The sequence below is a fragment of the Alosa sapidissima genome, chromosome 15, assembly GCF_018492685.1.
Source record: "Alosa sapidissima isolate fAloSap1 chromosome 15, fAloSap1.pri, whole genome shotgun sequence".
Classification (NCBI taxonomy): domain Eukaryota; kingdom Metazoa; phylum Chordata; class Actinopteri; order Clupeiformes; family Clupeidae; genus Alosa; species Alosa sapidissima.
The window spans coordinates 4,661,717-4,688,293 of record NC_055971.1 but is presented as its reverse complement, the minus strand read 5'-3'; the positions used below and the strand labels follow the sequence as shown (position 1 = coordinate 4,688,293).

The following is a 26,577-nucleotide window of genomic DNA, read 5'->3' as shown; positions in this document are numbered from 1 at the left end:
AATTCCTGGCTAATTAGCGCAGGTTTGCTGCTCGCTCCATGGTAATGGAATCCTGGGGATTCATCGACTGGCTGTGCTGTGTTTAAGGGCTGCAGATTAGCCCACAGACCCAGGCTGCTGCCACTGGCCCTCAACACTGACCCGGTGGAGAGCAAGAACACACCGACCCCACTGAAAATACACACCAACGTGATGAGAAACTAGACAAAAACCAAGACATCATTGATTTTGTGTGAAAACACACAACAAATGAGCATTGGGGGGGGGGGGGGGTCCCAAGTTGAACGATCTCTAATAAATAAACATATAAACTCAAAGTTTGTTGTGGCAGAGGGGCTGGATTTCCGCTGTTATTTTTCCTCTGGTGAGATCTTGATGAGTCACCATCCCAACGTGTTTCTACGACTCCCACCCCCACACGTCTCGCTCTGGTGCCGCCCAGGCGCTACCCCAGGCACATCCCACCCACTCCTCTACAAGTCCATACTGACACGCAGCCGCTCATCTCTGAAGCACATACAGGAAGAGGAGTCTCCTTCGAAAAGAGAGATTAGCTGTCATGGCTAACGGTGACACTAAAAATGCAGAACCTCACCCATGTCCTTTTACTCTGTTCCCACAGCAACCTCACTAAGACAAATACACCTCTTATCAGTGGGAGTATCTGCATATCCACACAAAAAAGCAAACTAATTTAAAAAAAAAAATACACACACACAAACATTTGGCAGATGAAGAGGTAAATTAATAAAGAAATTCAAGGGAGTGCTTTTTTTCCAGTGGTGCACAGACAGGGAGAGGGCTTGTCTCCACTCCTGAGAGAGCTGCTCCGACTTCAGGCTGGAACTTCAATGGGAACGTGTTTGGCTTTGATGCAGCGTTACGTGACAGCTGACAGCGCTGGAAACACAGGGCTGCTTACTGAAAACAACACCCAAACAAACAGGCACTGCCGGCACAGCCGACTGATGCGCCGAGCTATACCGCCCATACGCCAGACCTCCCACACCTGTGGAGAAGCAGCACTGCTCACTGTTGTTTGTCATCATTCTACCACCACCGCCACCACCACCCCCTCCCCAACCTGCAACAGCTGAAGCTTGTTGAAACCTGAACTCCAACTGTCTCCAGAACTGTATACGGCTGACAAAACCTACACGAGAAAGGAACTGGCACGCCTTTGAGGAACTGGGGTTCCGAGGCAGAGGTGTGTGCTTCTGTCTGCAAACAGAGGCAGCAGAGATTGCTGATGGGTGAGGGGTTGAAATTTCAAAAACCAAGACAGAATTTACATTTATTTTCAACATTACGACAGGTGTGTCACTACACGAAACGTCAATCTAAAACTAACAGGCATCACTGCAACAACCACCACAACCACACAGCACATGAAGCATTAAGGCAAGTGCCAGCTCAACATGCCATGGCAGAACTGAGCCCAATCCTGTAATAACCACTACAGACAATTACCTTTTCACATCCCATAATGTTCCATAGTAAAACATTTAGCACCATGATACTCTCAGTAAATCAAAGAGAAAGCCACCCAGTAACAGTAAAAGCTCTTCCACTGCACCTTGCACTGACATCTCACATGTTTGCATCTCTTTCTTTTCTCTCTACATCACAGTGAGGTCTAAAGGGAACAGTGAGGTCTAAACAGGACAGAGTAACAGAGATGGTCGCCAAATCCCTCTATCCCCCCACTCCCACCCAGTCACCGCAACAACAAGCCCAGTTATACAGTGAAGAATGAAAGCTCATACCAAAAGGCTGTGAGACCGGACATAAAGGTAAAGAAATATAATACAGGCAAAAAGCCTCGCCCTTACAAATGTGTTGTGCTGACAGCCATAAACAAAGCATGTCCTCCCACATTTACATGAGAATAATCTTACTAGAGTGTCAATCAAACACAGCCACCAAGCAAATACAAGAATTCGAGAGGCCATTAGAATTTTATTAGAAATTACAAAAAAATATTGCCAAGAAACACCAAGCAGCTCTTTCTTCTGTATTGGTACAGAAACAAAAATTCTGTATAAGAAACAAAGACAAAAAACCTAAACCTTCAATGGTATCACCGTGGGCGTGGGAGAAAGCCGACACTGTGTCTGGTCTCTAATGTAGTGGGACCGACTCCAGCTGCCCGTCATCCCCCTTAATCTCTCTCCTCCTCACTCTCCCCTCACGCTCCTTAATAGGAGCGCTGCAAACCTGTGTTCAATTAGGGCTGCAGCCGGCCTCTTGGGGCACAGCCCACAGGGGTTAACCGCTAAGGACCCTGGCCTGACACGGGACACAGGGCCTAGCTCCACGTCCAGCCCACACCCACTGAGCCCCGAAGCTCCTGCAGCTCGGCCGCCACAGTTCTGCACACATCAGCATGGACCTGCATCCCAGCGCCAGCACAATGGCTCCCACAGGAACATAATGATGTGTTAGGACCTTCGAGCCGGAGGTTGCATGAGTGTTTCATACATATAAATACGTGGATAAATAGCCCTTAAAATAAAAACAACTCTCAACCGAATGCTGGCACACCTCTGCAACTTTCCTGGTATACTGATGCCATAAAATAGTTCTGTGTGTCTGATGAGAACGGCTTTAAATGGCTTCGTCGCTATCTTCATTGCTCACTATAAAATATGAGCAATAAAAGCAATGCAACCAAGTGTATTTTACAGTGTAAAAGACAGGAGGCCGATCCTACATGGTCTATTTCTGCAACACGTGGAGAGAACTGACACTAGAAAAGAGGAAGAAAAATATAGACCCAGTAGAACACCAGCACAGGTATTTCTGTAAAAGAAAAGGGAAAAAAGGTTCTGTTGGAATACACTGACTGGAGGAGGGCAGGACTCAGACACAACGAGACACTGACAGACACCATCATGCCTAATAGGCGCCATTCAGAGTAATTCGGTGTAACACTCACACAATGTAAATAAATCAGAAAGGAGCGAGTGCAGCTGAATACATCAGAAGGCTGTCACCCGCCTCTGGGGCCGGCCTCCTGAGCATGGCTGCCTCTTGTTAAAGACCGGCTTCTGTTTGGGAGGACAGGGCCAGGCAAGAGAGATACCCATCATATTCTGACACAGTAATAGGCAAATGGTAAACATAATCTTACTGGTAAACACAAGTTGTAAATCTTCTGGCGGCGCTGTTTCTGCAGAGCTACCATGCCAACATCAGCAGCAGAAATGGCAAGCCGCTCAGCCTATTTGTTATTGCATGGCAACTAAATGAGCTGACAGAGGAAAATCAAAATCCATTTCAACGTAATGATAATGGACTAGCGGTATATGACAGGCTCACAATTTCCCATTTTACAACCCCGGCATTTGCATTCACAATTCAGAGAGGGTAATGTTTCATATGCTCCGGAGAAAACGGGCTTTAAGAGCAACACAGAAGGTATGAGGGGAAGAGAATTCCTGTACAGCTACTGTGAACTCACCCACATTAGCAATCACATTGTTGAGAATGGGATTGATAAACTATAATAACAGCTGCCAAATAACCATTAATAATCCATTACAAATTCAAAGCATTGTGAACGTTAAATCTATGATGATCCACTCTGACTACATGTGTGACATTGTCCTTGTGGGCCAGTAAGCAGTTAAAGAGCAGTGGGTTAGATTTAGCATGTAGCACTCAGCTGTCAACGGAGTGCGTCATGGTGAGGAGGGGGGGCTCTGACAGAGGAGGGTGGCATCAACTTTGGACAAGAATGGCTGGCCAAGGAGACAGCAGTCAGCAGAGAGAGAGAGAGAGCAGCTCTGAAATGGAGCCTTCACCACGCATGCCCTTTGGTTCTACCCTTGTAATCAGAGTCCGAGGGGGAAGGGAGAGTTCACCCAGAGAGAGCAGCAAAGGGAGCAGGCCAGAGAGAGAGAGAGAGAGAGAGAGACAGACAGACAGAGAGACAGACAGAGAGACAGACAGACAGGGAAAAGAGGGGGGGGGGTCTAGAGCCAGGGTCGCACCACTTTCCTTCTGTGCCATCGGGGATGGCTACTTTTAGCATGGCTGCTGCTATTCAGAAAATCTCAGCCCTGTGCTTCTGATTCAGAGACAGTATGGGGGGGGGGAGACACAGGAAGTATGTGCGTCTGGTTCTGTGAGAGAGAGACAGGGACAGAGGGAGGGATTGTGTGTGTGCGTGTGTGTGTGTGTGAGAGAGAGAGAGAGAGAGAGAGAGAGAGAGAGAGAGAGAGAAGAGAAAAAGAGAGACAGGCGGCAGCTCTTTCCAGCTCTTTCATTCAGCAACATTCATTAAAAAAATCAAGACAACTGAGTTTAACCTCAAAGAGGTAAATTAGTTTTTAGGAGCGGGCAAGCAGGGAATCAGGCTTGTCAATGGCTATTTGCTTTTTGATTTCCTTCAGTCGTAGTCTGCCCACTCTCTCTCACTCAGAGCAACTCTCTCCTTCTCTCGCCTCATCTTCTTTTCCTGCCTGATTTGCTGACTTTGGAGCTGAAACATGTTTGTTTAACAGCTCACAGAATATAGGTGTTAGAGGGAGCCATTCGCTTTGTGTGTGTGTGTGTGTGTGTGTGTGTGTGTGTGTGTGTGTGTGTGTGTGTGTGTGTGTGTGTGTGTGTGTGTGTGTTCTTGATTTATTTTTTAAAGAAAATGTACCACACTATGCAGTAATTAGAAAATTAAGCAACTGTTCAGCACTGAGCATTTCTCAGCATTTGCTACAACTTGAAATAATCCTGACCACCAAGTACTCAATTCCAGAGTACCCTGAGCATTCCTAGTAATGATTTTATTCCTGGAATATGTTATCTTCTTTAAACATATTTAATGTCAATGACATTCCTTGAAAAAAGAGTGTATTTATAAGAGGAATTTTACACATTCAAATGTCGACCACTAAACTAGGCCTAGGCTGTCTGTGGGGGCTGTAACACAATAGGACCAAAGGGATTAACATATTTTTTCTATTTAGAAACATCCTTCATTATGTTGCAATATACTGCCAGGAAAATCAGTGGCATCATTGATACATCAATAAGCATGACTAATCAATATAATGATGCCTGAGCCCAGCAGCAGACACCTAAACAGTGAGAGCTTTGTGAATCACTGATAGCAGACAAAAACTGGAGCCATCCATCTTGATTTAGTTCATTCCTCCCCCTCCATCGCTTCTCTTCTGTTGCTCTGACCGCAAACAGTCCATCCCCAGCACCAGCACCAGCCGGCCTGAATTAATGGCTAGATAGTTTGTAAGGCTGCACTCTTTTATTGTTAATTACTTTGTGCAATTTCTGTTCCAATATTCATCAGCTGCCTGTTTTGATAGACATAGCAGAATTCAAATCCCAGTATGTAATTCTATGAGCTGCACAGCGGTGTGTATTATGTGCCGTAAATCAACTTTAATTTACTGTCCTCCCCCTCTGGCTATTAATCTTTTCTGCATTACTCAAAAGCAACAGCAGCCAGGACAGCTGCTCCTCCAGGCTTTGGGTCTATAGGCTGAGCCCTGACTGCTCCGAGCTCCGACTCGCCACATTGTTCTTTCACCTTATTTCTGCCATATGAATGCAGACCATCACCACAGTCACAGCGGCGGCAGGGGCGGCCTGAGAAGAATGACGGTCTGAAAGGGACTCGTTCAGGCGGACGCTGTGAACGAGGATGGTTTTATTTGGGCTCGTGCTCTGACTGTGTCCTCTGTGCTGGTATATCGTCCTTTCACTCCCGATTCCGATGAATAGCAGAACTGAGCTCATAAAAGTAGCAATAAGAAAGAATCGAGGGAGAAATAAAACATCCAGAGGTGACACGACATACGAGGGCTGCAGGAACGTAGCATGCATCTCTTCTCCAAAGATTAGCCATACAGTATATTCTCTGGCTTTTCTTAAAGGAAAGGGGAAAAGCAGTGTGTCTAGACCACATGACTAAGAGTAGTAGGCACTGAATCATCAACCTGAATTAGACCAGATACTCTGCATTTTTAAACCTGAATGATGGGCCATTCAATTATAATAATAATTATATGGTAATAATAACTTCCCAGAACTTCAGTACAGACATATTGGGGAGCTTGCTGTTGTTTGGCCACTTGAAAGGCAAAGTCGCCTACACATACAAACACATACAAAAACAGTTTCCAACCAATTTCCACTCTTGCTCAAAGGACAAACAAAACTCAAACCAAGCTTCCCTGCAGCGAGTACAGTAAACAACTCTGACCGTTTAAAGTTAAAGAGGCTGCAAATTACAAGTATGCAGTGGCCTCAAAAGTCACTGCGAAAAAGCACAAGTTGTGTCCTTAAAATGAGAGAGATTAAAAACACTGCGGCAACAATTAAAAAGCTCATGAAGGCCACCACAGCCCATGTTGTCGGAGGACTCACTGATAGCAACAGGCAGCCCAAGGTCAGCTTGAAGAACACGTCAACCTCTGCAATGGCAGCTGTGGAAACAAAGATGGGGGCGAACTACAGTGACCCATCAACAAACAATCACTTCCTTGCGCAAAAACACATCTCCTTTCCCAAAAGAGCTCCAGCCTGTATGAAAGAGCCCCTGGAGCCATGGAGGTCACAGCTGGGATGGACGTGTCTCTGAGAACGACAGAGGGGGAGATGGCTGCAACATGAAAGAGTTGAGGAATGGAATAAATTTGGAGTGACCGGCAGCATTACAATATCCTTTCACGATCCCCGAGACTGCACAGTCCGCAAGCACACTCACAAACACACACGTTGGTGGATTGACCACCTTCAGCTCCGTGACCTGCCTTGACTTTTGCTCATTAGGGTTTTGTGGGCACTACATCGAGCCCATAGTCTGGCGTGATGCAAAGGCAATGGCAGGGATTATTATGAGACGTGCAAGCTTTTAATAGGAAGCTGAAAGCTTTTTAGCCAAACGGCGTAGGGCTTGTAGCTCTTCACACAATCCCCCCGTTACACCCCTCTTACAAATATGAGAGATAAGCAAACATCAACACACGGCAAATCACAACATCGCCAGATAAAGGTCTATATAGGTGAAAGCCCTTTCACACTGTTATGAAACTCTGGGCCATTATTCTGAAACCCAAAGCAATCAGCCTGGCATTAACCAGTTGGCACAGAGTAATTAAAGTAAATGGAGTCATTTTTATTCGCCATTAGAAGCCCTCTTCCTCTGACGTTTTTCTTGCTCAAATCAATGTACAGTGAAAGCCTTTTCACACCAATCCGTCTGAGCCCCGAGGACTGGTCTGGACAAACCTGCCAGCTGATATGACCTACATTCTCCTCTGTCCCGGCCAGAGAGTGAGCCTGAGAGCATCCGTAATGACAGCTCTCACCTGTCCCTCCGCGAGGAGGAGGAGGAGGAGGCGGCAGCACGCGGGGATCTCCAGGGGACCACCTGACTCCGAGCTGTAGCATAGCAACGAGGGCCAGGGGAGCGTAATCTCCGCCGTCCTCAGGAGAGTTGGCACTTTAGTCCTCTGAGGCGCACTAGCTGATGAACAGCCCAGTGCAAATCATCAGATGTTTTTTTTTTCCATTTGTTTGTTTGTTTGTCTTCCGATAAAAACACACCTCTGACTTGTCTGTAATTGCTTGCCTTTTCAATGTCGTTAAAGCGTGTGTGGGGAGGGGACCGATTGTGACTGCTATTCTAATGAAGGGCCACTCTGGGTTATTCCTGGCTTTGCCACTTATCATAGCCAGCTTACTGTGCTGAGAAAATTAACAAGCTCTATATCTCAGCAAAACTTTATCAAGTATTAAAGTTGCTGTATTTTAAATGTATCCAAATGAAATTAAGATAAAGTCAATAAGATAAATAAGTCAATAAAATATTGACTTAATGTAAATAATCAGCTGGGGAAGTTTTGTGGGTAAATCTATTAGTTTTTACCTTATTCACCTGTAATATATATATATATATATATATATATATATATATATATATATATATATATATATATATATAATACACCGATAAACAGTGTGGTGAAACACAAAAAGCCAATCACCAATGCAATCATTTATTTTCTGATTCAAGGTTGTACAGTATGCCTTACCAAACGTCACTATGAGACTTATTCCCCTCAGATGGTACAGACCAACCCCTCTGGCTCGAGGACTATTTGGACTCTTCCTTGAGAAGTCAGGTGGTCAAGGCACAGAGGCCAGGTTTCTACTCAGCTGCCTCACACAAGGCCACATGGACACCGATATTAGTTACTTAGTGGCACAAGTGCAGTTGCTTGCTGAAATGACTCCATTTATCTTGGCGGTAACTAATTACAACATTAGTTATCCACAGCAAAGCAATAGTGATTTACTGTACTACTGCAGGGAGAGAAGACCAAACATAAGACACGGGTCAATTAGTTTCATGCCAATATGAACAGGTTTAGCAGAGACTTGGGTGAAGGGTAGAGACCAGAGTAGTCTCCATATATCTCTGTAGACATGTATGGTGTGTGTGAGAGTGTGTGAGTGTGCGTGTGTGTGTACATGTGCATGTGTGTCTGTAGAGGAGTCTAGATGAGAGTGTTCTCAATATGTCCCAAGCTCAGACCTGCACATGACTATTCATCTTCAAAGCAACGAAACACATCAACTGGTGCGAGGCATTAGCCGTGCGAGCGTCAGACGTATCAATATCTTAAGAAGCACCTCGGCTCCCTTTTCACAGGCGCTCTGCCAGCCACAGGCCAGACCCAAAAATAAAAGCAGCGCACACCATTTGCACTGTGCCTGTGCCTGCGCTGGGGGAAACCCTAACAGGGCCCTCATAAAGCGCGGAGGGGGAGAGGTGCCGGACAGAGTAGTCACAGTGGAAAGAGCCCTGGTCACGGCAAGGCACCTGGCAGATGGAGGACCGACAGAAAGCAGGACGAGTGAGCAGATGACCCGGGCAGAAACATCAGCTCGGACGACAGGCAGAGGGGGGATTATTAGGGAACACTGCCAGGTCTTGAGAGCTCTTCACCAACCCAAACTAAAAACAGAACACACTTTGAGTTTCAAGTGCTGGAAGACGTCAGCAATTAGTTTATAAATACACAGGGTCAAACGTGCTAGGCTAGTAAGGAGCCACAAACATAACAGCAAGGGCAAGTCATAAAAACAACAAACATATCAATAACCTAGGGCTGGGCGATATATCGATATAAAAGATATATCGATATATTTTAAAATGCAATATGGAATTATACCATATCGCATATATCGATATAGTTCAAATTTGCGCCGTGATCCTTGCTCTACGCAAGCCGCTGACCGGAGCTCTCTGCACTGCTCCCCTCTCTGCACTGCTGTGAAACTGCACGCTACTTTTCTCATATAAATATATTTATTTCAGAAAAAGATTGGCCTATTTTATTTTATAGGCTATTTTTATTTAAGATATTTTTTTTATTTAAATGTGCACCTTGCGGAGCTTTGATTTTAAAAAAAGGCACTCCAGTTTTATGTTTACATTTTATTGTTATTTAAGTAGTGAGTTTTCAATAAAACTACTCATATTTGACTGAACATTTCATTTTACAGCTCTAAATTATATATGAGGAAAATATATGACTTTTGGTCCATATCACCCAGCCCTAGTGTGAGCATGTCATTAGGGCTGTTGACTGGGTATGCTCCAACAAGTGGACCTGGGGGATGAGCGACTAAAGCAAACTAGCATGAGACGAGTGTCAAACATACATTTATTTGTCTCTCCTCAATGTTTGTTTGAACAGGAAACATCAAAGTGCCGCTCCTTGACACACCGTTGGGGGTGAGACTGAAACCAGGAAACATTTTGTGGTTTCCTGAGCTGCCAACGTGCCGTCTGCAGCGGAGCCCACGGAGTTCTCTCCAAGAGCCGTGTTGTTCTCTGGCTGGAATCCGCCGCGTAGTCACCGGGGAGCACTTTCCCAGGCTCAGCGCTCTGAGCTACCTGTGCTACATCACCCACGGATACAGTTCCCCACGGGCCAGTAGCTAGCAGAGCAGCAGCCTCGTCGAGCCTCTTCCACACGCGTGGAGAGCTCTTAGCTGAGCACTGTTAGCGCTGCAGTGGGTCACTGGAGCCCCCCCACCCCCAAATCTCCTTTTCATCACATACAGAAAAGACAAATCTGACTGTTATCGACCAGGCCGAAATATTACATTGACAGTAATGTGAAGAGTAAGTAAATCTTAGCTGGCCTTTGGGAGAGGGGGATGGGGGGGTGCTCTCATAGTGGTGATTTCTTCATGATACAATGACACCAGGCAGCAAATCAAGGCTGGTGTCTATATCTGCTTTCTAAGGGCTTTTTTTGTGATGGCAATGAAATACAGCCGAGTGGGGAATTAAATCACATCACAGCAGGGTGAGCAGCTGGCTTCAGAGAGCTCAGTGGGAGTTCACCATTAGGTCTCTGACTGGATCAACAATGACAAACACAATCTTAATAGGAAGAGAGAGCAGGAGGACGCAAGGGGGAAAACGCTGCTCAACCAGCCTCCACTTGGGCTTTTATGGAACTGTCATGCCCGTGGAAACATACTCCTGAGGTCATTCAACATGAAACATGAGTGGTGTCACGCTGAAGGTCAAAGAAAAATGTTTAGTTAAGAAGCACACTCTGCTCCTCGTCACACTAGAAATAACCCAAGTTCAGCCAAATACTAGTGAATGTATTGGAGGCAGGCCTTATCCTTTTACATAATAACAGACCTACCAGGAGCTGACATTTCAATATATTACCATATGCTTCCAATCTTAGGAGCTTAAATTGTTGCAGTTGAGAAGAGGTAGAGCATACACAGATAAAAACGTCTTAACAAAGTTAAGTAACACAAACAAATAAAAAAGCGATCACTCAAACAAACAATCAAACAAAAAAGCAGCCTTTGAACTGTCAGGGAAAGTAAAGGGAGGAAGACCCCTGCTCTTCTCCTGCCAAACGGCTCTGTTGGGGAGAGAGAGCCTGCTACCCTTTCTCTCCCTGTCAAACACACTACTCTCTCTCTCTCTCTCTCTCTCTCTCTCTCTCCTCTCTCTCTCTCCTCTCTCTCTCTCTCTCTCTCTCTCTCTCTCTCTCTCTCTCTCTCTCTCTCTCTCTCTCTCTCTCTCTCTCTCCATCTCTCTCTCTCTCCCTCCCTCCCCTTCCTCCCCTTCCTCTCTCTCACCCACACTCTCTCACCCTCTCTGTGCCAGTAATCTCTCGCTGCTAGAGAAAAACTGCCGCTAAATTTAGCATCAGATTTATCATGCTGTAGGAGAGAAGCTGGAGTGGGCGAGTGAGTGAGTGTGAGAGGGAGAGTGTGTGTGACAGAGAGAGAGAGAGAGAGAGAGAGAGAGAGAGAGAGAGAGAGAGAGGCCAGGCAAGAAATAGTTGGGGGTGGTCTCAGTAAAAGGGGCTGTCCATCAAGAGTCACCCCCTGAGCCAATGAAAAGGTAGAGACCTGACTTCAAATGTCACATTCACACATCCATACACAATCACACACATACATACATATGTAGTAATATATATATATATATATATATATATCTACAGAGCAGCCCAATTATCCACCTACACATACAATATATACAATATAGAAATGTCTGGTAAACAGCCTTCTTATTCCCCTTACCCCTTGATATACACACACAGCCCTTGAACATTAGAAGAGTGTAGAGAAAGAGCGAGAGAAACAAATGCTGTGTAAACTCACAGTGGAGCAGTGAAGGGAGAGTGAGAGAGAGACTGACACAGAGAAAGAGGTGTTGAGGAGAGAGAGCTAAAGCAGCACAAAGAGGAACTCCCCAGGCTTCTAAAGCAGGGCAGCGGCAAGGAGAGCAGAGGAATACAATCCAGACAGAGCAAAGAGGAGGAGAGAGAGGGAGAGAGAGAGAGAGAGAGGGAGGGAGACAGAGAGAGGGAGAGACAGACAGAGGCAGCAGGCACCCTGGCAGGGAAGTATCTCGGTGCTGTGCAAATGGGTGCATCTCTCTCACACACACACACACACACACACACACATTACTGCTGCAGTCAGAAGGACAGTGGATGCACCAGGGCACAGGAATGATTGGTCAGACGCATTCATCGTTCTGAGAGGCCCATAGATACTGTTACCAGAAAATACACATCAGTGAGGACCCAGGTCAGACCCTCCAGACACACACACACACACACACACACGCACACGCCATTCACAGATAGGTGCAAGACACAACATCACCGCCCCAAGTCTGAGAGCTTTTGCTTGAAACAAACGTTAAGATCTGAGCGGCTTCAACTTGCTTTCAGCAAATGATTCAAGTCACCCAACGAGTGAAATCCTGCTTCTTAGAGAGAAATACTAAACTACAAGCAGCAAAGTGGCATCATTCCAGAAGAGTCTCCAAGCATGGTCTCAACACAGCATGTGTGTGGAAAGTGGATCCAAGGATGTGGATGACAATATGGTGCACCACAATATAAAGGAAAGGAATACCAAACACCCATCTTCACACACACACACACACACACACACACACACACACACACACACACACACACACACACACACACACATCAGTCACCAAGGACAGAGAGAGTGAAGGCCATACAAAAACATTGTCAAGGACATCCATGCCGTCCAAATAAACACACACCCATGTGTGCCCCCTCTCTCTCTCTCTCTCTCTCTCACACACACACACACACACACAAGATGCTCCCAGCTACAGCAGCCGTCCGTGCGAATGACATGTTGAGCAGCGGAGGCATCAAAGACAAGCCAGTGGGCCAGACCGAGCAGGGCTCAGGAACGGCTGTCTGCTCACAACACACACACACACACACACACACACTCACACACACACACACAGCTTGGCAGATCTGGCAGCTATCCAGTCAGCCAGTCACAGAAGGACAATAAACACACATGCAAACACACTCATACACACCAGAAAAAAATACACACCTACACAGTGCAGAGAAGCAACACAAACAGATGTACACACACACACACACACACACACACACACACACACACACAGTACAGAGAAGCAACACACACAAAATATCCACGCACAATTCATTGTCATCCAGCCACTGAGAAACTGCACTCACACACACACACTGAAACACAAATCCCTCAAAAAAACTGAAGATCGACAAAAAGAAAACTGCGGGATGCTCCCAAAACCATTTGTCACAAAGTAATAACCTGTCCAGTCACTGGCTTGTTTTGTTGCTAAGCTTTGACGGGCAAAAGCTCAAGCAGCTCTACGGAGTTCTAAGAGAAGAAGCGCTAACATTTTCCACCAGTGTTTGCCTTCTCGCTCAGAGTTAGCTCTTCAGCTGGAGCCGTGGCATTGAGAATACTTGTGTGAGCGAGTCCAGCAGAGAGGGAGAGCTCCTAAAGATGGCAGCCGAGGCGTGGTGCCGAATGAACATCTCTACTCTTTGATGGACTATTTCATGCTATGTGCCTGCTCAAGGCAGTGGGAAATTGTGCATTCATAATCAGGGAAGAACAGAGATGCCTCCCCCCACCTCCACCACACACACACACACACACACACACACACACACACACACACCATGACAGACTCTGAGGCATAAATATAAGCATCTTACACACTTATCAAATGCATCTTATTTATCTCCCATAAAATAGATGCAGACACGGCCATGAATATAAAAGAGGAGACAGGCCTCGTCTCCACATCTATGTACCACCTGAGCTCCAACACTACACTACACTACACAACTTGCACCACCCGAAAGATCAGCACATATGGCTATATCTATGTTCCACTTAAGCTCCAACACTACACTACACTACACTACACTACACAACACAGCTAGCACCACCCATCAGCACATATGGCTATATCTATGTTCCACTTGAGCTCCAACACTACACTACACAACTTGCACCACCCGAAAGATCAGCACATATGGCTACATCTATGTTCCACTTGAGCTCCAACACTACACTACACTACACTACACTACACAACACAGCTAGCACCACCCATCAGCACATATGGCTACATCTATGTTCCACTTAAGCTCCAACACTACACTACACTACACTACACTACACAACACAGCTAGCACCACCCATCAGCACATATGGCTACATCTATGCTCCACCTGAGCTCCAACACTACACTACACTACACAGCTAGCACCACCCACAAGGTCAGCACATCTGGCTACATGTGCAGCGGGGGGAGTTATGTCTGGGTCAGTATCAGAGAACACATTCTGCCCATTGGCACCTCTGTAGTCATTTTACAAACTAATCCATTTAAACAATGGCTGACTGACGAATGCACAAACTTGTATTAGAGTAATGTATGAGAGATCATAGAGAATCAATAGCCAGATGACCAGGCCACTTCAGTCAAGGATCAATGGCTTTGATCAATAAAGGTGAGTGGAGAATGGAATGGAAATGGCTAGTTTCAGGCCTGGGGGCCAGGGCAGAGAGTGTGTTGCTCCAACTAACCACCCACTCTCCACCAGTCATGCCATCATACAAGATACAACATGTCTATCAGATACACATTGGCACAATACAAACCACACACACACACACACACACCCTGACTGACTCGACCTGAAACCCAACCACCGGTCACCCTACTGATGGAGTGCCACGAGACACTGTCACATGGCGGCACCCCCACCACCCCACCCCCCACCCCACACCTGGCATCCAAAACTCTTACAGCAGGCCCGTAATCCCCTCACGCTCTCCAAAGTACAGTACAAGGCATCCGGAGAACAAAGCAAACAAAAAAGAAAAAGAATGGAAAAAAGAACAATAAAGAAATGACTGGCTGATTCTCTCAACTCCTAAATCCACAGGAACAGAAGCCAGACCATCTGGCCAGCTTTAAAAGGGAGCAAAGGCAGCGGAAGATGTACAAAGAAACAAGGTGAGAAAGAGAGACTGACACGGGGCCAGTGGGGAGATGGAGGCAGAAGGGAGGTTGATGTGTTCAGATAGAATATGCACAACCCCCTACACTCATGTCCTTTATACAAGAGCTTTCATTGCCTGGAGCCATTGCAGATCATACACAATGTATACATCAATCTCCAGGAGAACATCAAACACATTCCAGTGGATATCAAACCAAGCCCCTTTTATCAAATCTTTATTTCTCCCTAAACACACACACACACACACACACCTGCATACACACACACTAATGAAAAAGTGGATTACGTCTGGATATTTGAAGGAAAATAGAAGTGTGTGTGAGAGAGCTTTGCTGGGCAGGGGGCAATATGTAAGGGGACACACTGAGCTGAAGCCAGGGTATGGCAGGCATGTGTGTGTGTGTGTGTGTGTGTGTGTGTGTGTGTGTGTGTCTGTGTGTGTGTGTGTGTGTGTATGTTCAAGGTGAATGTGGTTTGGGCACTGGGCAGATACCACTAACCCCAATGGGCACTCCTTTGCTTGTAATAAAAACAGAATATTAATTTTTCCCACTTTTCTTCCAACTTGGCTGGAATGTTTCACAGCCTTCCCCCTCGGTGCTGAGTGTGCTGAGGCCCAACAGTTTCACAGTTTCTCAGTGTACAAGGTGTAAATATTTCCCTCCCCCGAAACACAAACCCAAAATATGGCACCGGAGAGTGTGAACAGAAAGGAGAGAGAGAAAATTAAATGGATAAGAATGTACAAGGGCAAACTCAGACAGCCCCCCCCCCCCCCCCCCAACACACACACACACACACACACACACACACACACACACACACACACACATCAACCTGGCTAACACTGACAGTCGCGCTACAAGATGAAGCGTGTACAAGAGTGTTGGTGGATGCGGATGGGGGTGTGTGTGTGGGGGGGGCGGGGGGGGGGGGGGGGAGGCACCCAGCAGAGGCATTGTTTTGACAGGTTTTGTGGCAGAGGATGCCAAAAACATCTCCGGTTAGCTTGCACAGCAGCCGAGGAGAGCTGAGGGCTCTCATTATGTTCCACTGGCTCTGACACTCCTCCTTTAGAGCAGTACATCAGACAACACAGCTGGACACTCCTTAAAGTCTCGATAGCATCAGTCATTCCAATTAATCAGGCTTTCTCATGCAGCATTCACAGATATTATAGTCTCCATCTTCTCATCAGAAAAAAACTACATGGGCCTGAAGATGATATTGGTACTCATCAAAAGACGCAAAATTTTATGAATTTAAATAAATTCAGACGAGGAGACTTGACTTTACATAACAGTGACCTTACAGAGCAAACAAGGAGAAGGAGACATCTGCCAACCCTGACAGGTGCCTCGCATAGAAAAAAGACAGTCAGTAGAAAATCTATTGGACTCAAGATTGGCTGTCATAGTTGTATCCAAGTTAATATCATAGTAATGCGAGGAGCGCTGTGACTTTCTTTCCGTTTATCAATAAGCTATGTCAAATCAATATGAGCTGGGAGGGGGGGGGGGGGGGTTAGATTCAGGCTAATCTGTCAGGTCACTCAAAGCAAATTGAAATGCAATAAAATGCTAATTGAAATCTCCCCATGGAGTGGCTCTGCATTTGGCTAAAAGGGAAAAACTAAACCACTGTTCAAGTCAATAAATATCAATCTGAGGGGTCCTGGTTACGGGACCATGCAACACTTGAAACTCCAATTTAATATGCCACCAAAACATACTTTTGATAACCAAAACCTCACTAGAAGAATTAACCATAATTAACCATTCACTTTTTTTGGACTGGTCAACTGTTTCACAATTACATCCATATATGGGGAAACTGGGTTCAGTTCAGAACTATCACAGAAGAGATCTATCTCAATGCATGGCCAAATGCATCACTTCACCTTCACTGACCGATCATGTCACCACCTGACTGTCCCCACGAGTCCACACCAGCCTGTGAAAGTCATCAAACATGCTTTTGACTGTAATGAAATCAACCACTTCCTCAGAGGGCCAATAACAAGCTGCCCGCAATCTAGCTCTGTGTGTGCAGCCGTGGGCTCTAACAGGCTACCGTAGGGCGGCCACACTCACGGCATCAATTATAGTCATGTCGTGACACGCACCGCCGCTGCAGGTACGGAGACAGGGTGTGAATCAACCAGCCTGAACAACAGTGAGCAGTCCACAAAAAGCAATCTCAAGACAGAGGAAAGAAACAAAACGTTTATTACTTCTCAAAAACAATAATCCCCAAACATTGCTACTGTCGTCTCATGCGCTAATGTAAGGGAGGCATAAAAACACCTCCGGAAAAACACCAAGACAGGGCGGTTTTCATTTTTCTCTTTCCCTTCCTTTCCTCAGCATGCCTTCTTTCCAGGGTTAGCCAGGACACTGTGCGCTGATGCTGTGCTTTGTTCTCACTGTCCCTTTCTTCCCCTCGCTCGCAAGTATTTCGTGGCATGATTGGAAGTGAAGGTATATATTAGTGCATTTGCATAAAACTTATTATGGACCCGGATTCCTTAAGACAAAAGAGACACACCGTTGGGGCTGTGCTCTGCCTGCCTGCCTGCCTGCTGCTGCTGCTGGAAGCTGGGCCCCCATTAATGCCTCCATTCATCTTGGATCTACCCTGAGCCAGAAAAACGCATTAGGCTTCGAGCCCTGCGGCCTGGATTTGGACCAGTGTTGTTGGCATGTGCGTCAAGCGCGTTCGTTTTCAAGTGCGTCATTTCTCCTCCACTGATTTCCCCGACCCGGACAGGACCGGGAAGTTCTTTGTTACAATTAGCGAGACAAGTGTGCAGTGGACACCTTCTTTGCACAGTAGCTCATATCTCACTGACGGTAGGCTGAGAATGCGTGAGAAACTATGAAAGAAAGAGGGGGAGAGAGAGAGAGAGAGAGAGAGAGATAGAGAGACATCACATAAGAGAGATGGAGAGGTGACAGATAAACAAAGCAGGAGAGGAGCAAAAGAACAGAGACTCAAACACAGCCAATACGAGAGCGATAATGGGAGGAGATGGTAACTCCCAACATGCATTGCAAACTTTAAGGCTAGGAGGTCTGCTGTGCTGAAAACTGGGACGAGACAGTTATTCCACTGACAGCCCGATCTGAAGCGACCACCTCGAAGAATACTTAAACAAGGCCATTGCAACAGAAGAACTGGACACTAGGAGACAAAGCTGTGATCAATGCCAGGGCTTAACTAACAAGAGCAGTATGTCGCGAAGATTTCATTCCTGCTGTCACCCGATATGTGGAATCCTAAATTCAATTTCACACGAGTAAAAAGTAAAACGACGCAATACTAATAATCTAGCCACTTTAATCCTATTGCTTTAAGGTCCTTGGATATCCACGCTCTCCTTTTTGGAGCTAAAACAAATACAAACCCATTTCCTCACTAATGAGCTTGCCCTTAAAGCACCGGAGCCAAAGGTAACTCAATGTCTATTCTAACACTCAAATAAATTATCCTTCATTCCTTCACAATCCACTCTATCAAAACCTATTTCAGTCAAAGACCAACACGTCGACACAACTACAGATCAAACCTGGGAGTAGCTGCAGCTGTGTGGGTGCTCTATGTTGGTGCATATCTTAACAACAATCCAATGCAAATGAAGTCAATCACAATTTCATTCATTTCAGTATGGCAGAAAGGTGTTTAATGTACTGTTTTGCACAACTGAGGATTGTGACTTCAAATGTGGCAAGTGATTTAAGAACCACAGCACAGCACAGCACATCAGACAATGATGGCTGTGACATCCCTAAGCAGATATCATGGTACATGGGTAGGAACTAGCAACGGTTTGCTGTGGCCAAGACTTGCGGCTGGAGACTCATGGCTTTCTTTCTTCCTTCCTTTACTTTCCTTTTCTAATGTCATTAAATACATTATGATGATAGAGTGGTGGAGTATTTCCCAAAACACTGAAGGTCATTCAATCAGCAAGTGGTGGGTTAAGTTCAAAAACTGAACTTCAAATCATTGTTTTTTAGAGTAGCTAAGAGAACTAAGCTAAAATGTGAAGAATGAAGAACATTTGCATAAGAGAAAATAAAAAGCGGTCTGTAATGAACAAAGAATACTCCACACAGTCACTGACACACACTTAAGCGCACATACACAAACACACACACTGATTCTGTTTCTCAATCAAATAGTGACCCTTAAGAACTGCATGTGCTTTGGCTTTGAAAGCTTTTCCACTGGCATTTTTTCATCCGACACTGCCAGGCAACAATACCTCCCTTTGTGCTCCAAACTTGGGAAAATTCCACATTTGATCTTTGGGCTTGTTTAGAGTAAAAACTGCTATGTAAAAAAACAGGACAACTGACCAATTTAATTGACTAAATTCCTGGAATCCTTTCCTTGAATAAAATCACTTGACTAAAAACAAAGAAATATTGCCGATTACCAAACGTGTCCGTAATATGCCCTTGAACGTGTTGTGACCAAACAAAGCCAGATCTGCATCACATCACCCAACCTTTTGCCTCTTGCTCATTGGACGTAAAGTTGGATAAACACACTGCGCAGAAACCAAGATTATTTCACCTTTTGTTGTTGTTTTTTTTATAAATGTACAAGTGGATATATGTCCTTACCTTGGGTTGAGCACGTCTAGGGAAGGCAACTTTAGGGTCGATCTGGTGGAAGAAATGCAAACAACAGAAAAGAGGAAAAATTCTGAATTAGACATTTGACATAATGCACAACAAAACACACTGCTCAGAATGTCTAGAGTGTGAATGATACAGGTACACAGATCCATGGCCAAGTCACCTGGACTCACAGTGGAGCTCTAAAGGTCAACAAGAAAAGGACTATCTATGGATTTGTAACAGTAACATACAGTTAGTATCGAAGGACATCATATCAATGTCTACAACCTGCCTTTCCCTTGAGGGATTACCACAATTATTAGTGACTCCAAGATCGTAAGGCAAAGGAGATCATTACATTATTCCCTAAATAAACAAATGCTTTAGGTCTTACACAACACAATTGCATAAAATAGACCTACATATGTCAAGCAAAGGATTGTACTCTGTTCTGTTCTCGTTCAGAACAATGTTCTTTTAAGTATGACTTTTTCAAGGATATGTTATGCCATGGAAATTCATTACATGACCTTCCCTTACAATTATAACGAAATAAAATGCATCGGACTGTTTTGTAACAAAAGACAACTGCAAAGCTGAAGTCGTTTGGATGTCACACAGCTGATGGTGTAAGCAGAGATATACGAGTAGTGCTATCAAACCCAAACATTTTAGTGATTAAACCAGTTCAACAAAAATAAAAAAAGTAAGAAATGTAAATGTTAAAAGAAACAATAAATAAATATGCCATTTCTAGTGAAGCTTAATGGAGCTCCCTTTAAGAAGTTAAACAAATGAGTCATACATTTGCCCTGCACACCTGATGACACACAGGCCCTCTCTCTGGTTACACTCAGTAGGGTTGTCCTCTGTCCTTCGCATGACAGGAGCCTGTAGCCCACAGGTCACCAAAAGCACCTTGGGAGCAATTATGAATGCAAAGCTGAGCAGACAGCAAGTGCTCTCTCTTCTCGTGGACATGTCCCCCCCCCCCCCCCCCCCTTCCCCCCTCTCTCTCTCTTTCACCCTTTTTTCTTTTCATCGCGAGCACAAAATAACTAAAGGGTAGAAGGCTATTAATGGAGGACTAAGCGATATATGAATATACAGAGGTCCACTACCATCTTCCACAGCATGGGCAAATGGACCGACTGGAACAATGGCTAGCACACCACAGACAAAAATAGATGTGCCTTGGGACAGAAAAAGTGGTACCCATATTAAGCTGGTCCAAATGGAATATTCAATATGGAGTGACCACTTTATTGTCCAGGAGGAATGGGAAAGATTAAAAAGAAAAAATGATGTGCCCCTCATCCTCTAATTCAGCAGAAAAGTGCTGTGGGCTTAAACAGAGGGCATATGATTGTAAACAACTGGCTATACTGCTTATTTATGTTTGACAGATTATGCAACTAATTCAAAATGAAATTTCCTCTACTGAAATGCTCTTCTAAAATTCTCCCTCTCACTCAGTCATAAACACACACACACATACACACAGCCATACACTCTTGCTCCTGAACCACTTGTGAATATTGCAGGTATCCAGTGCATATGCATTGCATTAATTCACAATTACATTTATCTTCACATAGCAGCATTTCCCATGCCTCTATACAAACACAAAACACTTAGATCATTACATAATCTTCCAAAATACCAAGACATGAATCTCAAAGAGACAGGAATCTTTTCACAGCTCAAAAGCTCATGAGGCTTAATGAATCCTCCAACCTGTCACCTGCTAAAAGTGACTCTGCATCGTCTCCCCCTTTTCAAAGACACGCTGTCCTTCATCAGGGGCCCTAGCAAGTGTGCACTCCACACAAGAGCATCAGGCTTCTTCTCATTCTCATTTCAGTCTTCAGTATCTATAGTACATCTTCTGATTCATACCAGGGCATCATTCAAAAACAAGTGGGGCAACGGAAAACCGACACAAAATTGACAAACGTTTCTCTATAAACAAAATGTCTCCAGGGGACTCAGGTTGCATCTCAGTAGTCCTTCCTGGACACATATAATCCTTAGTGCCAAACACAATTAGCAGATGATTTCCTGTAGCTGCCTCTAAGGCTGGGGAACATTAAATAAGGACAGAAAGCCTGTATAATGCGTGAACAGAATATCCAGAACTCTGGCCGGCTCCTGTGAGGCACCCGTGATATGTGCAACACTGAGGGGACGCCCAACCTACACTCTCACTTTCTCTCTCTCTCTCTCCAGATCCTGCTCTCACCTCCACCAGCAAGGACACGCTTCAATGCAAGCCATTCGAGTGCAACCTAAACACCGCGTGTGACATCACAATCCAGCGGATAAATAATCCGAGCTCCAAGCAGCCGCCCTGTCCTGCCTATTCCAGTGTGATTTCTACATTTCTCATTTTTTTCCCTTTCCTCTTCTTTAATGGCTCAAAATAATATAATGTCAAACACTGACCCAATTTTATCAGAGTTGTGCATGTGAGGCCCTTATGAAATTTGCATGGCCCAGTTTTATCATCTGAGGTACAAACTGCACAGTTTTAACAAGACTGAACAGGCTCCAATATAGTTTTCTTGTCATTACACATTTCATATATAATACAATGTTTATTACACCGCTACACATGAACAATGTAATGATTTAGTTCCCCAGCTTTCTGTCATAACCCCTCTAACCTTGCTGGTATTATCAATTCAAATACAGGCTGTAATGCAGACAGTGATTTTCTTCTCTGCATGAAGCATGTAAGACAATTACAACATAAAGTCTCAAGTGAGCAAAAAACATTTATCTGCTTGTACACATACCACTAGTCCAACCTGTCTCATACTCGGAGATGAACTACAACTAACACAGGCCTATTGAGCAACAAATACAGTTCTGCTCTGCAATCCTATTTTATGGCTCTATATCAATCAGTTTATTTTGGATGACTGAAAGACTGCATGTAATTAAAAATTGCTTTAAAGCCTTAAAACATCTCCATTCCTATAATGTGAAAGCTGTCTACTATATAAAGCTGTGGCCTGTTCCTAAATATGTCAGACAAAACTGACTGTTAACATATTTATACTAAAAGAGGATAAAAACATGCAGTTCCAAAAAACTTGCTTAGGTTCAGGAATGCTCTTATTGATGCACAAATTGCTGACAGTGACCTTTTGAATTATGCCTTTACAGAGACAAAGAGTTATTCAAAAAGTACATTAAATTGCACTGTGTGGTATTTATACAGGTCCTCCGATTCTCTTGAACGCACTGTTAGCAGAACTGTCATATCCCAACACTGCAAGTGGATCAAGGAATAGGTTATGCACCAGTCTAGCATTTTCATCAGACATTGTTATACTCAAAGTAAGATTGCCTTGTATGCCTCTTTGAAAGTTCTTAAGAAGGACCTCAAGTTGTGAATGTGTTCTTTAACTTTGTATCCAATAAAACAGTAACAAAACAGCTGCACAAAAGTAATTTATTTTACATTCTAAACTTTTACTCTAACTAAAAACATAACACACATGTAAAAAAACTTTAAGCATGGTTTCAGGTAAGTTTTGTTTTATTTCCATGCAAGCAATTAATGAATCACATAAACAATTATGGCAAGTGTGCATGATTGTATGTACATTACTTTACTGAAGCAGCATTAAAATAAAAGTGGCACATTCGGAGATCCATCCATCTTTCCCCATGCATTATTTAATCATATTGCAACATATTTTTAAATGATCCAGCGATGAACAGCGAAAATAATGTCAAATAGGGTCTGGGTTGAGAAACAGATCAAATCAACCTATGAGATGAAGCAGGAATTATGCCATACTTTTAAAGCAATATGAGTGGCACAGTTTAAGCGATCTTCATCCACACCACCTGTAGATGTGGCCAGATACCCTTAAATGCATCAATCATTTTTTTACTGAGAAGATGAATGTAGAAAATAATGTAGCCTTCCCAACGAAAATAAATTGCAGACTACCTATTCAATGCAATGTCAATTTAATTGTCCGTGTGTCCGATTGCAAACAGCTGTGTTTGAATGGTCTAAAAGACGTCGGTAGCCTATGCATTAACAACCGCTAGTGCGGGCAGATATGACAGAGAAAAAGGTTAAAGTCCTGATAGATATTAGAATGAGACAAGGACTAGAGCATGCAATCACGTAGTTACTTATTGGCGTCAAGTGCGTTTGCTTTCTGAATGACAGTATTATAATGTCACGGAGCAACCGAGTAATGGAGATGATATGGCAGCCTGTAGGCTATGTGAGTGTTTTCCAAAGTGGAGACCAGTGAATCACAAACATTTGCACACAGTTTAGAACAAGAACACCAGACATACCGTTTTTGAGTCTAATTCGTGGTGCGGCTGGGCTAAGACTTTATCTACACTGCCAGCATCCGCAAACGTAACGAACCCAAATCCCCTGAAAGAAAAAAAACACACACAGAGACCAAAATATTACTAAGACCAGTCACGGGAACAACGTGATACAGTGATGACAAATAAATCGTGAATGTCAAGCTTTAATTTGTTAGGTTACGAACATAATAGTCCAAATGCGGATGTGTGGGCTATATCTTGAGGTAAAAAAACTCGACCTCAGGCATATCAAAATGAAAATGTTTTATTAAAGAAAACATGACATCGGCACCTTCTTTAAAGATGCAATATTCACTGTGATTAATTGTTTGCATCCGCTTAAAGTGCAAATAAACAAACATACCGTGTAGTCCTAACTCAATGTCAAATTCTGGTAGGCTACCTTTGCAAATCGCTGATTCAATGGCTTAAGAAAGCGCATCGAAGGATGCCTGATTCAAAATTATCGCCTCACTGCCCAAGCCTGAGGCGATTTTAATGTCGCATAACCACGCGAAAGTGAAGAAGAGAAACACCTTTAAAACATTTTACCTGGAGCGTTTTGTTGTGGGATCTCTCATCACCATACATTCTCTTATTTCCCCGAATTTACTGAAATAGTCTCTAAGGCTGTCTGCAAAACAAAACAACAAGGATAACACATGTTAACGTGAAGTCGTTTGTGAGCACAACAATTATTGTAGCAATTTCAAAAGCCTGGATATACACAGGGGTCGAATAGAGGACTTCAAATGATTGGAAATCAAAATAACCTTGCGCGCACAACACATCCCGTACAGCGCCGCACGCTCGTTACACTGTAACTAGCACAGAACACACTCTGAAGGTAACAAAACACAGCCCCACAAAGCCACCCGATTGACAGCAAATGATTCTCTTACCTGGTGAAGTTTGCCAGCTGAGGCCACCGATAAACATTTTACTGTAAGAGGAAAACATAGCAGAAGTGAGTCCAGATGTCAGATCGGCCATTTTGACGTGTAGCTAACTACTTAGCTAGCTACAAAAAAAGATAGCTAAACGAAGGCAGAGCAAGCAGCAAGAGAGCTGTTTTAGTTAGCCCAGCAAGCTATCGTTGAAAAGGGGGCAGGCCCGTTCGCTAATATAATCAAACAACGGTGTAGTTGACTGCACGCAAAGGAGAATGTTAATGACAGTGCATCGCAAACGACAGTTCCTAAGCTTTTCATTATTAATTCAAATTAATAAAACAGCGACAAGTAAGTGCCGACGGAATTCTTTCTTACCCCGGGTCGTGTTGTGAATCATTAGGGCTTCCAGATGTGGCTTGGCTCCCTTCTCCCTCCATTGCTAACCCAACTATAGCCAGTAACTAATACACACAGTCACAGCAAACGCTACACGGAGCCCAGCTAAGAGAATATTACTGAGCCGGGAATGCAATCGTCACACGTGGGATCAGCTCTGGCTCCCTCCCCCTCCCTTGACCCACATGGGGCGGAGTAGTGGCCCGTCACCTAACCAATCCCATTGACGTCATTAAAAAGACACGCCCATTTATAGCTAAAGATCATGGTGGTGTTTTTCATGCGCCTGTGGGGAGCACCATGCAAGGGGACCATTACGTCATCGCTAAACACAACGCAATTTTAGCACAATTAATGCACACTCTGTTCCACCCAGATCCTTTGACTGAAATAAACCTTGCGTGTTAGGTGACAACCCTGACACAGAGCCTGGGGCATAACCTCAGCAGAGAAGAACATATTAGGTGAGTTGTTTTTAGTTTGCTTAGTGATCTCAGAGGCCCAATCAATCTTAATTTCTCACAGAACTGGTATATATTTACAATGGCAGTGGCCACTTCATAGTCAACTGCACCCTCAGCTCTCTGATATCGGTTATGTGTAGCCTAGTTAGGGCCTTCATAAATACCATGCAACACTGTATCCTTTACTTGTTTCAAAAATAATATAATAGTATAGCCTATTTGCAGTTGCAATTGCAGTTCCATCATAATTGTAACTGTTAACGCAATGTATGCCTCTATTTTACATAGCCAAATGTTATCGATTAATGCATATGTTCTTCGGTTTGTTTTTGTTCATACTGTGAATACTTCATACTGTGAGACATGTTGATAAAATAAATTCAGCAACTTTGTTCAGCTGATTTATGGATCTAGCATTGTCCTGCCCGGTCACAATATAATTCACCAGAAAAACAAGAGCATCACAAACTTGCTAAAAGCTCAGAACCATGGAACAGGCCATTTTAATAAGCTGTGAAAACTGAACTAAAACATGATTACAACAAGGGTAGAATAAGGGAAAGTTTCATAAAAGAGGGGAGTAAAAATGGGGATATTTATAATGACTAAAAAGTAGGTTTATTACCAAGAGTGTAGGAAGCAGTGCTGCCTTTCTATTAAATGTGAAAATGAATGCTCAATTAAGTCTGCTTGCTCAGTGAGTTCTGCTGTCATGCTACAGTGATTGCTGTTTATTTCCAAAAAGCCCCGTTTGAATTGAGCTTCCACGCCATATAGACAGCTCATAAATCTTTCTCTTTTTTCCTTTTCATTTGTCTTTTCCCACTTGTTTTCCACACCTCCTTCACCAACTTTTTTGTTGTTATGGTGGTGGGGGGGTGCATAAAGTTTGGAGCCGCAGTAGCCCAGTGGAATGAAATGCAGGTTGATTGGCATGTTAGTGCCGTGGTCT

The 26,577-nt window shown here is 44.1% G+C and overlaps 1 protein-coding gene across 17 annotated transcripts in view; it reads right to left on the bottom strand.

The window, feature by feature from the left end:
• msi2b (musashi RNA-binding protein 2b) overlaps nt 1-25,354 on the bottom strand; it is a 225,047-nt gene extending 199,693 nt beyond the window's left edge. For all 17 annotated transcript variants that reach the window (XM_042063254.1, XM_042063255.1, XM_042063253.1 and 14 more), the window contains exons 1-5: nt 25,141-25,354; nt 24,775-24,815; nt 24,425-24,506; nt 23,852-23,936; nt 19,526-19,567 (exon numbers count right to left, since the gene is read on the bottom strand). In XM_042063254.1, the coding sequence (XP_041919188.1) occupies nt 19,526-19,567; nt 23,852-23,936; nt 24,425-24,506; nt 24,775-24,815; nt 25,141-25,202 (312 nt within the window). In that variant the 5' untranslated portion in view covers nt 25,203-25,354. The remainder of the gene's footprint in view (nt 1-19,525; nt 19,568-23,851; nt 23,937-24,424; nt 24,507-24,774; nt 24,816-25,140) is intronic.
• Nucleotides 25,355-26,577: the final 1,223 nt, after the last annotated feature.